This window comes from Camelus ferus, chromosome 23, assembly GCF_009834535.1.
Source record: "Camelus ferus isolate YT-003-E chromosome 23, BCGSAC_Cfer_1.0, whole genome shotgun sequence".
Classification (NCBI taxonomy): domain Eukaryota; kingdom Metazoa; phylum Chordata; class Mammalia; order Artiodactyla; family Camelidae; genus Camelus; species Camelus ferus.
Window position 1 is genome coordinate 23,361,650 of NC_045718.1, and position 18,238 is coordinate 23,379,887.

At 36.6% G+C, this 18,238-nt stretch overlaps 1 protein-coding gene across 5 annotated transcripts in view; it reads left to right on the forward strand.

Annotated features, from left to right (window-relative positions):
* KCNK2 (potassium two pore domain channel subfamily K member 2) overlaps window positions 1-18,238 on the forward strand; it is a 177,967-nt gene that overhangs the window by 147,103 nt on the left and 12,626 nt on the right. The window contains exon 7 of one of the 5 annotated variants that reach the window (XM_032466477.1): window positions 3,878-3,964. The exons of the other annotated variants lie outside the window; for them this stretch is intronic. Within the exon in view, the coding sequence (XP_032322368.1) occupies window positions 3,878-3,919 (42 nt within the window). The 3' untranslated portion in view covers window positions 3,920-3,964. Of the gene's footprint in view, window positions 1-3,877; window positions 3,965-18,238 lie in introns of those variants that run through there. 5 annotated transcript variants of the gene reach the window in all.

The following is an 18,238-nucleotide window of genomic DNA, read 5'->3' on the forward strand; positions in this document are numbered from 1 at the left end:
ATTTATAATAATGCAATTTATGGAAGTGAAAAAACTGGATTGCAAATTCAACAGAGAATATGAAGAAAGAAAGGGAAAGATGATTTATAATTTATCTATAGATGATCAAGGCCAAAGTTTTTATGGATGAAATACTACTACTCATTTCTACAGTAATGGAAAAAAGATTATTTGATAATTTTAGTTTTGAAATAACTCACTAAAGGACATGATTAAATAGAAACCAACTAAATACATTCTGGTTGTCATCTTTACACACATGAACCATGCTAGGTGACTGTTCACTATGTATTCCTTATCTTCTGTACCTAAATGATTCCAGATACTTCCACTTTTAAAACCTACCAAAATGTTCAGAAACAATAAGGATATTTCTAGATTTCAATTGCATAAAAATGCTATTTTTGATAACTTAGCATCCTCTCTATTAAAAATGTAATTAGTACAGAATATAAAAATATAAAATAATATATAGTATCAAATTTCTAAATAATAATACAAAAACACATGCTTTCCCCAAATGAAAAGATTCTGGGGAATAGTAAATCCTAAGCTTATATTATTTTTTTCAAAAACAAATCTTAAATCACATTGGTTAGGTATAAACATAGAGCTCTAATCATATGTGGCCTTATTTCTGTTTTTTAGGTTAAAGCATATTCTGTTTCCAATGAAGACTAACTTTAATGAAAATATTATGTTTAGAAGTAAGGAAAAATGGGTTTTTATGAGCATACTGAAATAAAACATGTTGGTATAGCTAATCCATCTGAAGTATTTGAAAGGAAATGGCTAGTTGGAGCACTGCATAGTCTCAGAAGTGTCACATATAATTACAGTTGATCTGCATTCCTCAAAAAAAAATAATGATCTCAATAATTTTTCCATGGAGGCATATGAGTTTCTGTAGAAGTGTGTATTTGTCTCATTATTTTTTAAGCTCTAATGGAGAGTAACACGTGTTCAACAAGAAGAAGTGGTATGACTAGACTGTCTATGAAGCCATATACCCTCTTCTGAGGAAATAATATTTCCATTTAGAGAATAAAGATTATTTATATATTCTGGATAATACAATAATACTGATATCAGGAGGAATACAAATAAGATTTGACCACAAAATTGAGAAGGTAAATTCATAAACAAGCAGAGAATAGTGCATTCTTATTACGTGCAGACATAGTTCTGTTTGCTACTGTTGACATTCCTTGAGTTTGAAAGACCTGTGATTGCTATATAGTTTTGGTATTGATGTACACATACTGCAGTGTTTGGGGTGTTCCCAGCCGTATGTGAGACAAACACCACCACAGCCCCTATGTCAGTATGCCAGTGTTCTCAGGCCACGTGGCACTACAACTAACCAACATCACTTCTTTACCAGATCATTTCTTTAGCCTCTGAAGCTATTCATGCAAATGAAGACACTCACTTTAGTAAGTTGGCTTTATATCATATTAAGGAAACTCCCTTTGATTGGGAAGCTCTAGGGCCGAGAGGCCTTGAAAGACTGTCCCTCAAACTTATATTTGGCCCCAGAATTGCACAGGGACCTGAGGATGTGGAGGGATGTAATTTTTTTTTTTTTTCTGCTGGTTACTTGGCAAGAGCATTTGGTCTTCTCTGAACTTTACTCGGTGTGGTGATACCTCCCTTTAGTGAAAGAGCTGGGAGTTGATGGCTCTTTATCTCGCCTGGAGATGGACAGTTAAAGAACAGTTGCATTCTGAGCCCTGGAAAGGCTTCAGTAGAGTACTTTATCATTATTTCTTATGGGAGATGGACTTTTAATATGAAAGGTTTTATATGCCCTTTGAAATAAAAATTAGACACTATTCTGAAAACCTTTGGGAGCTACTGAAGTAGTTTAAATAAGTGGAATGAAATATCTTGTCAACAGTGAGGGAGATGGATTAGAAGCAAAGCTTGATGCTGTGCAATCAGTTGGGAGAGATTATTACAGGAATCTAGGTAATACAGAATGAAGAATCTATGCTGGCAGGGGGATAGAGATGAAACCAGAGATTTCAAAGTTATTTTGGGGATAGAAGGAATCCTTTAGCTGTGGTCAGTAAAGAGAAGGGGAAGATGACATCCATGATTTTAGCTTTGGATGGGATAACAAAACACAGGAGAATGAGAGATTCTGAGCAGATGGAGGAGGAATGAGAATGTCATTTTGGATATACTGTGATTGATGGATGTGTTGGACATCCAGGTGGGTAATTCAAGTGTAGATATTTGGATATGCAAGCCTGGAATGTAGGAAGGATAGGAGCTGGAGAGAGTGGTGGTGGAGAGGGTGGTCATCACAACATAGACGACAGCGGAAGTTGTGAGTATAGATGAATTCACCTGATGAAGGAGAATAAAAATAAAAGAACAAATAGCAACGTAAGACTTAAATTATTCTTCAAGGCAATAGTAACTCTCACACACCAATACATGTCTAATTTCTAAATGAATTTTATGGACAGTCATTTCCGTAGACTAAGACCCCGAATTATGTTTCTGTATCATTTTAGTATTGTATTACCTACCGTGAACCTTTGTGCATCTAGTGTGAGGAAGTCCTTACAAGGCAGAGTACGTGTTAAAAACAAAATAGGGTTTGCGAGTAGTGAAAATGGAAATGCTTTTCTTCTAGAATATAGTTTATTTCTTTTTTTACTCTTAAATGAGATAAAGTGTTCAGCTGCAAAATAATATTTGCTCATAAGGAAACTGAAGCAAGGGAGGTAAGGTGACTTGCTTATGGTTATACAGCTGGTACGGGGTAGAATCCATAATCCCCCAGATGGCTCGACTGCGTGGCCAGGCCTTTTTGCTAAAGTAACTTTTTTCTGCGTTGCTGCTTCCCAGGTGCTCAAAAAAGTTGGTTATGTATTGTTGCTACTTTTCTTTTTTTCTTATCCTTTTATATGTAAGTAATATCAACACATTAGAAGTAAGTACCCAAATTTGACTCCTCTGTTACAGTGCAGCTACAGAGAAGAGCTCTGTGACTTTAGTTTCGTCATTGGTTGTGTTGTGGTATATAGACCAGTGAAATCTTGAAACCTAAAGTTTTAACACTCTTTTAAATGAATGGAAATGTATTACTTCAAAAAAGTGCATGGCCTTTGGAACCCTTAAAACTGTGGTTTAATTCTATCCTGTTTACTAGCTCTGAAAATTTCACCAAAATACCTAATCTGTAAGTCTCCATTTTCTTATAAAGTGAGGTTTAACCTCCTTTATGAGGTGCCTTGAAGATTCAGTGGGAAGAATGTGGGATGTGGCTACATGCTTAATGTATGCTTACTCTTTTCCTCATGGGTTTTCTGAAGGAATTAGTATCAAATTATTGTCCCAAATCAAATGATCCTGTACATTTTTAAGACTATCATCTATACGTCATCATATATTCTCCATTATAGAATCTGAAATGCTGTGAGTGCTTATATGGCTAAACATTTTATCTGGTTGAGATAACAAACACAAAAGAAAAGATAAACAAGAAAATATTAAAGTTATGTATATTACTGGAATTTGATCATAAACCCAGAGTCCAAAATAGCCCAGGAAAAAAGTGGGTACAAGAATTTCAAATCTGCTGGATGTTCTGTGGCCTTGAAAACTATTTTTGCATTAAATTTTTCTTAAATCAACCCAGATTACTCTTATTTTAATCCTTCTCTTGAATTAGAGCCAGATTTTCAGATGTCTTGATGTGCGGACTGGGGTAGAATTCATTTGTATTCTTCCTTTTATTAAATTGAGTAGCTCAATAGTTATGTTAAAAAATAAAAACATGAGGGAAGATTCCTTTTTTTGCTGTTTTAGATTTTAGATTGAACCCTCAGAATCTATAAATTGTAACTTCTTTTTTCTTCAGGTATTTCACAGAACGTCATCTGGCAACGGAAATTCAGAGTAATCTTTTCTATTCATTTGTACACAATAGGAAGATAACTTAAGATAATAGTTTTTGCCTCAAAGCACTTTATAAGTAATTTTGTTTTCTTTAGCTAGAGAGTGCATTAAGGGGATTTAATGCATCAAGATATAATGCCATCTATCTCTTTTGACTGTTTTGATAATGTCATCTGTTCTGAGAATTTGTGTTAAGAAAAGTGACCACCATGAACTCTGCTTTTAAAATTGTTTTTGGACTTTCTTCATCAAACCAGAGTATTGTGCAGGCCTGTATTCAGAGCTAACACCAATTACATTTTACAAAAAAAATCAAACCTACTTTTGCTGAAGACAAGCAGGTGTATTTTCAAAGATGAATGACACAAATAATTTGGTTTTTATGTCCTCCGTAGCTGGCTTTCTGAAAGAATATTAGTTTGTGGTCGATTATTGCTGAGAGTAAGGGGAACACTTTGAAGTTTAACCAGGGATTATTCAAGCATCCTTTGCAACAAAGTATGGTGACTTGTTTAGTGGATGGCACCAGAATTTTAGTAAGGAAATTTACTTCTTCCTACCTCAAACGTGATTTGAAGCAAAATAATCCAATTAATGATATGTTTGTGAATGTATACACACGGATACACAAAATATCCTCTTTACAAACAAGGAAGAACCCTTGTTCTTCTTCCAGGGGAAGTGTGAGTCCTCAGTGCTATTCATTTATTATGCAAATACTATGTTATTTATAACACAAATATTTTCATTTGTCTCTTCTTCTAGACATATGGCAGGACTGCACTTCCTCTTCCCCTTGTGGTTGGTGAGCCATAGGAATGGTTCTGGCCACATTTGTGGGCAAGATGGGAAGAAGATTTAATTGCGCCTGTGAGTCTCTTCAAGTGCTTACTTAAAGATCACGGTGCTGTATAAGCCAGGGTCCTGAATAACCATAATGAACAGAACCTGCTGCTGACATGTCATGGCCATTCAGCAGCAGTGAGAAATTAACTTATGTTGCTTTAAGCCACTAATATTAAGAGGCTGTTTTCTTTTTTTTTTTTAGATTATAACCTCCCCTATCCTGACTAATCCAGTAAAACAATAAAATACAGTTGCTCTAATTCAAGGAAAGAGTTAAAGTAATAATAATAATAATTTAGAAGATTTAAATTTTTATATGCCATACTCATATTTGGTGAATTTTGTTAGTTTCCAAGTCTCTGAAAAGATTAGATTATTTGCATGTATATTATTTAAAATACTATATTATCTATATTTATCTAAGATTCACTAATGGTTTTATTAAAAAAAAAAATCAAGGTAAGAGTTGAAGTAAAACAGACCAACCTGCTTTTTAAAGAAACTATAGATAGTCTTTAAATTGTTCAGAGACCAAATATCCCTGTTCCTATAAAAAAAGCAGTCTCTGCTCTCATTCGTGATAATATATTCATTCAAGATTGGGTCCCATGGTATTGAATCTGTTTTATGTATAAACGTTCTGAAAGAAAGAATCTTGAACTGATGTTAAGTTTCATGAAACCAATGCATAATACCAAAATAATCATAGATGTTAAAGAACAAGTTCTCCTTATATAATGTTATTTTTGAAATTTATTAGGTTGAACTGTATAAAATTGTTGACATTCAACTATTTTTGACCTTAAACTCACAATTTCACATGGTTCAACCATGTGAAATATTCTAATGCTAATACTCTAATAGTGAATATTCTAATACTCAATTGTATTTACAAACCAGTTTCTATACATAATATAATCCATCATTAATTACGGCATATGCATTATACAAAATCATATATGGCTGGATATTCCTGGTATGCTTTCTTTTTTCTTTTTTTTAACTTTTTTTATTGATTTATAATCATTTTACAATGTTGTGTCAATTTCCAGTGTAGAGCACAATTTTTCAGTTATACATGAACATACATATATTCATTGTCACATTTTTTTCTCTGTGAGCTACCATAAGATCTTGTATATATTTCCCTGTGCTATACAGTATAATCTTGTTTATCTATTCTACAATTTCTGGTATACTTTCTTTACTTGGTACTTGGCTAAAGCTTTTCAAAATTCTGTTTTTCTTATGTACAGACTATAGACCAATTATCTCAACTCGAAGACAGACCAATTTGTTACACCTGCACAGCTCTATCCCTGTCACTTGTCACTTACCACTTGTCACTCCAGACTGTAGCTCTGGATTTCCCTCTTCTTTTCTCACCTGGCCACGTCATAACTGCTGAAGCGCTCCCTGGGGCCACTTCACTTCACTCGTGGATATAGATTCCTCACTGTATTTCCCATAATGCAGCTACTATGAGGCTGAAACCATTTATATAACTTTGTGGAAGTCTTGAGGATAACTCAGGGGAATTACAGAGCAGAAGAGGAAAACTGTATGCCTGGGCAATCAGACAATATTGCTCCCAGAGTCCATGGGTCATCTTCTGGAAGAGTCCCCCCTTGGCCATCTCATACCTCCACCCCTGGCTCAATAGCGTATGGCATGGATCTGCTTATCACTGTAGACCCATTCATTCTATTGAGTGTTCCTTCTCCTAAGCTCAGGGACCAAACCAGCAGAAGATCAATTAACACAATAACAATACAATATATACCGTGTTGTGTATAAATATATACAGACAAAAGTTGTATGTGTATATGTATACACACACACATACAATATATGCAACAAAACTCTCACCCAAATGGAGATAGCTGTTTAAATTGTTACACATGATCCTGGATATCTTAGTCTGGAACAACTTCATTTGGATTGCTTTCTCAGTGAGGGTCATTCCTAGTAGCTGTGGATATGTACTTGACTTACATTTCTGTGATTAAACAAACATGCTCACCAAAGTAGTCATGTTTATAATGAAGGGGTCACACTACAAACTCTAGCTCCAGGATACCAGGCTGCCTATGATCCCTGAAATGTCTGCTTTTTTTTTTGCCATTAGAATTAAAACAAAACAAAACAAAAAGCTGCTCACATCTTACAGCTGTTTATCCCAGCTACACATAGTTGTTCATAACCACTCTGGTTTTACTAGTTTTGTAATCTCTCCACATCAGCCAGCATTTAGTTATCCTTCGAGCAACATGTTTGTATGAAACCCTGCCCTAACGCCAGGTGGGAAATCGATCATGCTGGGAAATCTTACTATACAGAGGAATTTATTTCCAAAATTGGAAGCTACGTGTATAAATATGATATTGTTCATGGTCTTTCTCACGATTTCCAAAGCTTGTAATATGTCAATAGCCCTTTCGGTTTCCTGGTGCTTATTTGTGAGAAGCTAAAATATTTCTCTTAGGATGTTTTTATGTCATCCAGTGTTCTGTATATATATATATATATATTCTTCTTTATATACATATGGATATTATATTACCTTTACTCCAATTTGTGTCATTTCCACCACACTTTGAGAGCCTGTTGGACAGAGTTAACCTAAATAGAATTTCAGCTTAAGGACTACTGTTCTGTGTTCAATACACATTTCCAAATGGGCAATAAAGTCTGCAAGGATGTGTATAAGCAGGGCAGGATAAAAATGGCTCTCCTATTTTGAAGCCACATGGACTGCAACATGAAAACTTTGCCTTAAATGTGAATTGACCAGAAGGCACTGGAGTCCAAGTTTGAGTATAGGAGAAATAAGGATTTCACTGAGTAGTGTTTCTGGTCTTCAAGGTGGGGACAGTTGTGCCACCCACAAGAGATGCAGAGCACAAGTGGCTTTGTTCTACACGAACTCATTGACTGGTCTGTTCATCAGCCATGTTTTGATTTTCCATGGTGTGTCAGGCACTTTATAGGTATCGGGAATAGAAGCATAAAGAAAAGTCACAGCATTTGCCCTCAAGGAGAAATTTACAGGTAAGTGGGGGTATATGATTACTAATAATTACTAGCAAGTAGGTACTATGGTAGAGATAAAAAGACGATGTTCTGTGTGCAACGGTCTACAGAAATAGAATTACTAGGTTTAATTAAGTGATTTGGGGAGATTTGCATAAAGGAGGTGATACCCCTGACTTCTCTCTTTCTTTCCCATTTTACATTCAGCCCTACAGCATTGATCTGAAAACGGACTGAACTGAACCATTTCTCACCTTCTCATATCTTTTTCTGTGACATCATTAGCTCACACCTGGATTATTCTAAATCCTAACTGGTTTCCTTGCTTCCACCTTTGCTGTATGGAAAGTCTGTTCTCAAAACAACATGCCAGACTAATCCTTTGAAATAAGTCGTATCACATCATTTCTCTGATTAGAAGTTTCCCAGTGTCTCCCCATTGTTCTTAGAGTAGAAGTTAAAGTCAGTAAAATAGCATGAAAGATCTGTATGAGCTAGTCCCTATTACCCTGACCTCTTCTCTTACTATTCCTCCCCATACTAGGCACACCCCTGCCCCAGTGCCTTTGCACTGACTATTCCCTGAATCAGGAATATTCTTTTTCAGGATATCTGTCTGGCTGGCTCACTTCCTAATGTCTTCAAACCTTTTTTTAATAAACGATTTCAATTTTTAATAATGAAAACAATGTGCCATTCCAGAAACAACTTGAGGGGAGAAAAATCTTCTGTATAAAAACAGTCATCCAAATTATAAATAGTATAACTTTTTGCCTCTTCAGTTTAAAATACTCCCCTGCAGTTCCACCTCTCCATTCAGCATCTTTCCTGTCCCATCGCATATTGAAGATAAATAGTATTACAGCACAACTGATAGTTTAATCTAACATAAGAATTTGTGCAGTGATTTTTTTTTAAGTCTTTGGCCTTAGTGGCTTTCCTTCTTTTACACATTGGAAGTGCTGCTGCAGGAACCAGTGTGGAAGAGAACATCTTTGTCACCTGCCACTTTGGCAGTGAGGACACACCTGACCATCCTATTTAAAGCTAAAACTCCTCTTCCCCCAGCTGCCTTGACTCTCCATGCCCTGCTCTAGTTTTCCATCATATTTACCAAATTCTAACATCCTAGGTGATTTACTCATTAACTGTGTTTCATTGTTTATTGCCTATTTCTCTTCCCAGAAGGTATTGTTCATAAGGGAATGAATTTTTGATATTTTACTTCATCAAAATCAGGTAAAACAGTGCTTGGTATATAATAGGCACTCAATGGGTGCTTGAGTTGAATGAATGAAAAAGTGTAGACATAAAATGATTCAGAATTCAGAAGAAGGAGTAGAATTAATTCGGAAAAATTTGGAGACATATCAAATAATATAGGGAGCTTCTTTTTCAAGCTTACATTCAATATTTGCACATCTTGTACTTCTTCAGTGATAAAAGAGGAAGGGGCTAGTTTTTCCTCTCTGTCGGGTCAGAGAGATGATTTTAATTTTGTTCAGTCTTTAACATTTTCCGGAGAACCCAAGTATACTTGATTTGGTGGGTTTTATTCATTTATTACTGCTTATAGAGACAAAATAAATTATAATTAATATTTAAGAGATGATCAATTTCATAATTAAATAGCCTGACATATAAGCTGGTTAGAATTTTCTGTAGGCTAAAACAATTCATGTTTCAGTGAAAAAAAAAATAAAACAAACAAAAAAAAACCTTGAGTCATTACTCTAAGATGTCGTACAAAGTTTGATACCATCAAGCTAGAAGCTAGTTCAAAAGTTAGTCTCTAGCTGCAATAAAATGTCAGGCAGGAAAATTTCATTTTTATTTCTGATGTTCTAATTTCTTGGCAATTTAATATTTTTGTTCTTGTTTGTTTTATTTTATAATAATCAGTTCTTACTATTCCTTGCTGCTGTGTTAAAAAGTCCCCCCCCACACCCCATGTGAAATACTGCTTATGGCAATTTGTTCTACTTTAAGCATTAAGAACATGTTTCCAGAAGGTTTTAATGCTTTTAAACTTTCTAGGCTCTGTAAAACTGAAATCTTTCTGACTTGAAGGGCATTTATTTGATTTGAAAAGTAAAATGCAGCGTGAGAGAAAAAAGACGCAGGCAGAACCTGTCTGACCTGCCTCTATAGAGCAGTACACGCGCAACAGTATTGGGTTAAAGTGAAGGAGGCTTAGGGGAATTGTCTCCTTAACGTGAAATTAAATCGATGCGGAATTCTAAGTGAGGAGTCAGTATATTTCCAGGATCTCCAATTAGAAAATAGTTACCTCTAATACATAATGCTGAGTCATCTGCTGCTTGTTTTTTTAGTTAGAAATCTTCTGCTCAGAGATGCTGGTTTCAAAATCGTTGTTAGTTTCTACTCGTACAGGTTTTCCCCTCCCGCGGGAGCTGATGGAGCAGGAGTGTTCTCTGTTGCAAATGGTGTGTCTGACACTCGGTTTGATCTACTTGGGAACTGTGAATGAGCAGTCTGGGGAACGAAATAGTACGATCTCCCCTCCCCCCAACCAACTTACACACTAAAGATCCTCTGAACATTGATACCGTTGTTGGCACTTAAATGCTAAATTAGATATTTATATTTCTGCTACATTAGTGACTATATGTAAAATAAAATCTCTATGGTTTCCATAATTTGAGAGGGAAACGTTTGGGGTTGCTTATACTTGGCTGGAACAAAAGTGTTCCTGGCTTGAGATGTCATATAGTGGAAAGTATATCAAAAGTGAAAATGTTTTATATATATAGTCTTATATTCGAGATAGACAAAGGTTTTGTTTTCCAATGTTTGACCAGTGGGAAAGCTCACTTGCCTCATGGAGTTCTTCTCATGAAGGGAGAGGGTGGTGCTGTCATTAATGGCTTATTGAAGGAGGAGGCCTGATGAAACATAACCAAGTTACGAGTACTCTTCTTATTTTAAATAAGCAGATTCAGCCTTACCAAAAAAGCTTCCCCCCCTACCCTGCCCAATTTTACAAGCATCATAAACCACGGAACTGTTAAATAGTAATACACTGAAGCTAAATCTCAAAATCCAGTACTTCCTTAAAATAAACAGAGGAAGTGTTAGAAATAGAAATGTGAAGTTGCCTCTAGAACCCCTACTTTGCCAAATAAACCCTAGATTCTCATAATCAAAATTGTGTAGTTTCCGTAAGTGGGAAGCACATAACTCAAAAATGTGATTTCAGAAGTTCTTGGAAAATGTCAAAGTTCTAGAATTTAATATTTGATAAATATTCTACATTCACCCCATTTCTCTTGTCAACTTGAGGGTCTTTGCATGCATCCCTGATTTGACACTGCCAGCTGAGCCAGAAATGACTTTAAATGTAGATGTCTACATCCTTGCCTCTTTGAACCTGCTTGCTATTACAGATGTGTTGTGTGTGTCCACGTTTGGCATCCACAACTAGCGTAATATTCTTGTATTTAAAAGCTCTCAGGTAGCTGGGTGGTTTTTCTCACAAAGCAATCATACGTATGGCTTGTCCCCTGTCGGACAATCTGGCAATTTAAAGAGATTTTTAACTAGAGAAAAATGAATTGGTTAATTTCCTCTTCTTTTCCCTTTCCCTGGAAGATTCCACCTTCCATTATTCAAAATGCACAGGCAACCAACTTTTACATCTCAAGAAGAAGAAAAGGAGGCTTGCGAGAGGGGCACTCGGGAAAAGTTAGTCTTTGAGAACTTCGTTGTAAGTAAGCCCTGAAGATGTTAAAATCAGACCCAGGCAAAAGTTCCATATCGCTCCACCCTCTCTAACTATTGGTTTAATGTGAAAGAAAATGAATCTGGGTTTATTTAGTCAGTATCAAATTAAAAACAGTAGGTAACTCTGGCATGATACCTGGAGAGGCATTTGGGAGAGAGAGAGCGCGTGCACCGAATCCTAACCACTAGACCACCGGGGAGCGTCTGGAGAGGCACTTGGATTTGGCGTTGCTTTTCCCCTGCCTTTTCTCACAGTCCCGAATATTCCTTGCCCCTTTAGGACTTGGTGTAACACAGGCTTCATAAAATAACCAGACCAAAGTATAATAGAAACCCATCATAGCACAGCTCTCTGCTAAATGGATACAAATGAAAATAGGTCAAATCGTGTTCTCTAAAGCATGAAGTGATCGCTTAAGTGCTATGCAGGGAAGTCAGCCTGCCCGAGGTTAGCAGGGGAAGTGAAGAGGTTCCATTTCATTCTGTCTTGGGAGAGGTCTTTGCTATTAGTGTAGTGTACTTTGCTCTGGACAACTCCGACTGCCACAGGCAAGGGGGCTGTGAGTGCATCGTGCTGCCTTTCCAGATATTATTAGAAGCGTTTATTGAAGGGACATAGATGCTTAGCTCTGGCTTTCCTTTCACAACGGATGGATGCCCCGTGTGTTATCCTTACACTCAGTGGTGTTGTTTTTACCTAAATTGTAAAGCCATAAGCCATCAGTGGACACAGCTGAGGGTGCAGGTTCATGGCATTTCTGACGGAAATACATCACCCAGGGAGAGAGCCCTGCACCCTTCCCGGGTGAGAGACTAGCTGTGTGTTGTTGTCACATCCTCAGTGTTTCCACTGCCCCTTCTTTAATTTTATCTTTTCTTCCCATTTCTTAGGCAGCCCATCACAGTCTGGCCAAGTTAATTGAAATACAGTGGAATGCTTGTAGGACAGATGCTGCCCCGCAGCATTTCTGTGGGACTGGTTTCATGTGCAGTGAACAGTGCGTTATTAGACCGTCTCTGCCACTTTTACTTGTTGAAATAGAGTGGGAGGAAATTTCTGGTTTTGCATTGCTTTCCAAAAATACAGGACCACTTGTACATTTTTTTTCTGAAAGTTTTTTCATACATTCATGAAAGAATAAAAGCATGATTCTTTGTAGCCCAATTTAAAGAAGGCAATAGAAGGGCATTCTATGGACCAGTGCTGTCTGATAGAAATATAAATCAAAGCACAAATGCAAACCACATACATAACTTGAAGTTTTCTAATGGCCTCATTAAAAAAGAAAAAAGAAACATGAAATTAATTTTTATAATAAATCTTATTTAACCTAATATATTCAACTACTATCATTTTGATATGTAAATATATAAAACTTGTAAGTGAGACTTTAAAATATATTTTGTAAATAAATTTCATTATCTGATACGTATTTTACACTCACAGTGCATCTCACATCAGACTTGTCATGTTTAAAGTGTTCAGTAGCCAGAATGACAGTGGCCAGTGAAGTGGAGAGCACAGCTGGAGATAAAGGTGAGAATATAGATTACAGCCTACGCCATAGGATATCGACTGACAATCTCTGGCAGTAACTTGTTTTATAAGAAAGCTGCTTCTGTGCTAATGATAAAGATTGTGTTTTTCCTCCTAGAAGTTTTATTGTCTTTAATTGACATCATTTCAAGGAATTTTGAAAGGAGAAGAGTAAAGGGCAAGTTGCAAAGGCAGTGACACAGATGTGTCCATTCACATAACTTACTCTTTTCCCGGCTGGAAGCAGTTCTTGGAGAGTGTCTTTGAGCTTTATGTTAGGATGACTGTTGCTACCTCTGCATTTCATCTAATGTGTCAAGGTGAACAGCTCTACGGGGATCATCAATTATTTCAGAGGACTGCTGCAATGTCAACCACCCACACCCATGCAGTTGTACATGGGAAAGTGTATGTTTTAGAGCAAGTTTCTAGAAACAATTTCCCCTTTGAAAATAGTTGGAAATAATGATTTTCCTGGATCTAGCTGCTTAGATCATATTGAATATTTTCTTCACAGCCCTTTATGCAAAGTTTAAATACGACAAAGCTATTTTCAAACTGCATTAATAAATAATATTATAATAATAAGATAAATCTATATATTTATATAAATTAAATATGTATGTAAATAATAATAATAAGATAAAGGCATTAATCTCCGAAAATAACACCAGCGAAGAATAGCAGAATGAAGACTTGTTCTTCTCTCACTTCCTTTTTTTTTTTGGTCAGGGGAGGTAATTAGGTTTATTTATTTGTTCTTAGAGAAGGGACTGGGGATTGAACCCAGAACCTCATACTTGCTAGGCATGCACTCTACCATTTGAGCTACACCTTCCCTTCTCTTACTTCTTTATTACTCACTTCTCATCTTCTTTTTCACACTCTAAAACCCTCCAATCGTTCCTCTCTAACTTGCATCAAGCTCTTTCTCACATGTGTCCCTTCCCCTCCCACAAGCTAATGCCCTAGCCTGGAGTGTTCTCTCTACACCCATCACCCTGCTAACCACAGAGATCATTCGGATCTCAAATCCAGTGTCACATCTCTCCAGACATCCCATCGGACCACTCCAGTATGAATTATCCCTCTCTCTTCTATGCTTTCATCACATTTCTTACTTTGGCTTAATTGCACTTAATCATCATTTGTAACTGTGTATTTGCTTGCTAAGTTATTTATCTGTCTCACCTAGGAAGCACTGAGGTCAGTAGCTTTTGTCCCAACTCATTCAAATGAGCCTTTATATCATGCCACTTCCTGTTTGAAAATGATGTCATTCACTCACAATACTTCCTCTATCCTCTTCTCCATTATCTACCCTCCTCCTTGTGACTCTGCAAAATTCATTTGGCTCCTTCATTCGACGAAGATTGGTAAGTGCCTGCAGTGTGCCTGCACTGTGCTGGGCAGCTGAGATAAAACAGTGCACAATGTGAAACTTACAAAACAGACTGCTCTGACTGGTCTTCCACTTCTAGAAAGGACAACTCCACTTATAAGCATCCATGTTGAATTTACTTAATATGGCAAAGGGTTCATAACCTTTACTGGGTCACATCCTCTTTGAGGGTTTGTTAAGAGCTCTGATCCCCTTTCCTAGTGAAAAATGCACAAATCCTAGCAGTGTATATACAGTTTTAAGAGGTTCACAAAGCCCCTGCAGCTCACGGTTGGGTGACATTTCCTAAATCAGTCATGGTCTAGGGTGCCAAAATATTTACATTCTCTTCTTAAAACTCTGGGATAGAGAAAGACGAAAGGTGAAATGGAGAATAAGAAGTGAGCCACAACATCTGTCTCTGGGGGAGGGGAAGGAGGTGGATTGGAGGAGAAACCTTTTCTTGTTGCTACTTAATGCCAGAGCTGTAAATCACTGCTCCAGAACAGTGGTCTTCACCCTTCTCGTGTGTGAACTCCCTGAAGGTCTTTTGAAAAGTGAGGTCTTGTCCATGCATATGTTTAAATTAAAATTTAAAAATTCTTCAAATCATTGCAAAGGGTATAATTATCAGTGAACTTAAGCACAGACATTTAACTATAATATTATACATCTCTTTAAATGTACAGTGAAATATAAATATCACAGTGGTTGATACCCGTGGTTAAGTCTAAAGAATACGTGAGAAAGCTCTTCTCATTGCATCCTCTTAGATGGTGCACCTTGTTGATTTGTCTCATCACTTGTATGTTAACTTGATTCCACAGAGTAGAAAAGTAGAAAGCTGCAAAGTGGCTGCCAGACTTCTGCACTATAAAGTTACTCCTTTTGCTCCATAATTAATGGATACATTGTAGGGAGATACTCTGAAACTTACACAATTGTCTCCTCATCAGACTCTCCATTATTTATTTATTTACTTATTTATTTGTTTATTTGTTCATGTCAGTACAGACTGATGGGTTTCTGCTCTTATCAGTGAGTTACAATCTGTTACAAGCATCATTTATTTGATCTTCAAGTGGCCACAGTCTTGGCCAGTGGGAGCACCTTCAAGCCATCTTCTGCGTCTTTTGGTACATACCCATCAATCTTTGAGCAATACTTTACTTTCTGGCACAATAAAATGTTCCCAGGTTGATCTATAGTTTCTCTGCTCCAGCCCTGGAATCATTCATTTGTCCAGGGAGCCATGGTTTCTTTTAGTGGATAGTGGTATTTAGAAAGATATGAATGCTCATGGGTAATGGGTTGTCACTGCTCCTGGGTACCATGAGTAGACAGAGCTAAGGAGTATATTTTATATTCATGCATATATATATATTTCTGTCTATATTTATTATATATCTATATATCAATATATCTTGAAAACCATGAGGATGCTAGCTGGATTTACTGTGATCATTTTCCAATATATACAACTATCAAATCATTGCACTGTAGACCTGAAACCAATATAATGTTCTGTCAGTTATACCCCAATTAAAAAAAATGATAATTACAGAAAAAAAAATCATGAGTTCAAACTGATATTTCCAATTCCAATGTATCACAAGAGTTCCTTTTAGATTTCTGCTTTTCTATATTTGTAATTACTTTCTCTTCCAGTGAAATACCTAATTTTTGTTTCAATATATCATTTGACCACTCTTCTTGTAGGTAGCCAGTCTTGAATTGCCGCTGCTGCTACCACCCCCGACCCTTCAGAGATGCCCTTGCCTTCATGCTTGGTCTCCAGCAGTCTGTGCTGAGCCTCCCTTTGGGGTTGCCCTCCTTGTCCATCTCAGGCTCTGACACCCAAAGCTGGGCTGCCCCCTTGTTCAGGTGCTCCCCGCATGCTGGTCTAGCTCTGAGACTCCAGTCTGGCACCATGGTCCCCCACCTCCAAACCTGCCCCACGAATGTGTGCCCGTTCTGTTCCACCTGACTGCTCCGGGGCTGGGCTGTTTAGGAAGGAAAGTGGGAGAGGGAGGGAAGCAAAACCTTTTCTAGTGCACAGGTCTGGTATTCCTACAGGAACATAAAATGCCTGTTAGTCACAGGTAAACTACTACCAAATCCTGGTTTCCTAAATCTACTTTGAAACATCATTACGTACTTTGATTTTGTGAAACAGGTAATGAATATATTTTGTAGAGAATACTTTTAAGGTTTCAGCTCACCCCTTCATTCAGTTATTACTTGTGTGGAGTTTTTTCCTCCAAACAGTTTATTTTTTTCATGTCTTTTTTTAAAGCAAAGTATAGTCACTTCACAATGTTGTGTTGGTTTCTGGTGTACCGCCAGTGATTCAGTTATACATAGTATATATATATTCTTTTTCATTATTGGCTACTCCAAGATATTGAATATAGTTCCCTGTGCTATACAGTAGGACCTTGTTGTTTATCTGTTTTACATATAGTAGTCAGTATCTGTAAATCAATATTTTTTGCCCAGCTATACAGCTTTAAGAACTTAAATAACAAAAAGATGATTATCTCACCATCACCCCCCAATCAGAGTTTCCACATTGTACTGACAAACAAATATCTGGTTACTATAGCTCAATCATATAAAAGCATGTAGAATTTTCTAAAAAAAAAAGTATACAAATTATTTTATTTTGTTTCATGGATTCAACACAGCAGAATGTCGTATAAGTTGAGTAGGTTCCATAGCATGGATTATTAAAGTAACCCCAATACCAGAGCAGGCAGAGAATTTCAAGTGTTCAGTGACACAAAGCCAGTATGTCACTACAATGACAAAGATTAAGAAGCTGAGTTTACTCTACAAGCGAATCAGCTCATCATTAATGCAGTTAATATATATTATCCTTTCAAGTTTTAGATGAAAAGTATTTAAAATCATGGTATTAATATTAGTATTGTTATCTTTCTTGACATTCTTTTCTAGTAAGACTATTGTAGTTAATCTTTACACAGTTATGTTAATATGTGCGATATTAAGAAGTGGAGAAACTGCTAACTAAAAAAAGTGGCTTAGATTAAGGAGACCTTATGAATATTATATATACTTTCCTGAAAGCCAGAGGAAAACATCATGTACTGTTCTGTCAAGATAATGTGACACTCTGTAATCCTTTTAGTTGTTTTTTTTTTTAAACCTGCTCGGTAAAGAGAGTAATTTGAATTGTTCTTTTAATAGTACAGTTCAACAATACATCGAAATGGCAATACTTCAGAAAAATGAATTAATGATAATTGCCAGGAATTATAGTCTAGGCAGCCTCTGAATTTGGAATGCAAAGTAGGCTTCAAATTATTTTTACAAATTTAACTAGAGGGATGATTTCAACTCAGCTACTGCTTTTAATGTTTAGCTTTCCTTAAGTCATTAAGGTAGATAAGCACTGAGCGCTGAGAAGAGTAAATTAAAATCCCACGGTGAAAAGGGACGGGGAAGAGCATTGATCCCAGACAAGGAAAACCTCTTTTGTTTTCTTCTGGGTGAAGAAAATTACTTAGTGGCCATTAAATCCTAAATGCTCAGCTTTGCTTTAGATTCTTTGAAGTGATCCCTTAGTGAAAAGTTTCTCTATCCATGTTACTCTGTCCACATCAGAAACAGTGATTAGATCTGCACATAAATAGAGTATTTTTTTTTAAAGAAAAATTGAGGCTTCTCCATCCAATACTTGAGTTGGCTGTCGGTAACTGAAAACCTCACAAAAACCTTACAACATTTCAGATAAATATTCCTCATCCAGCTATGACCCC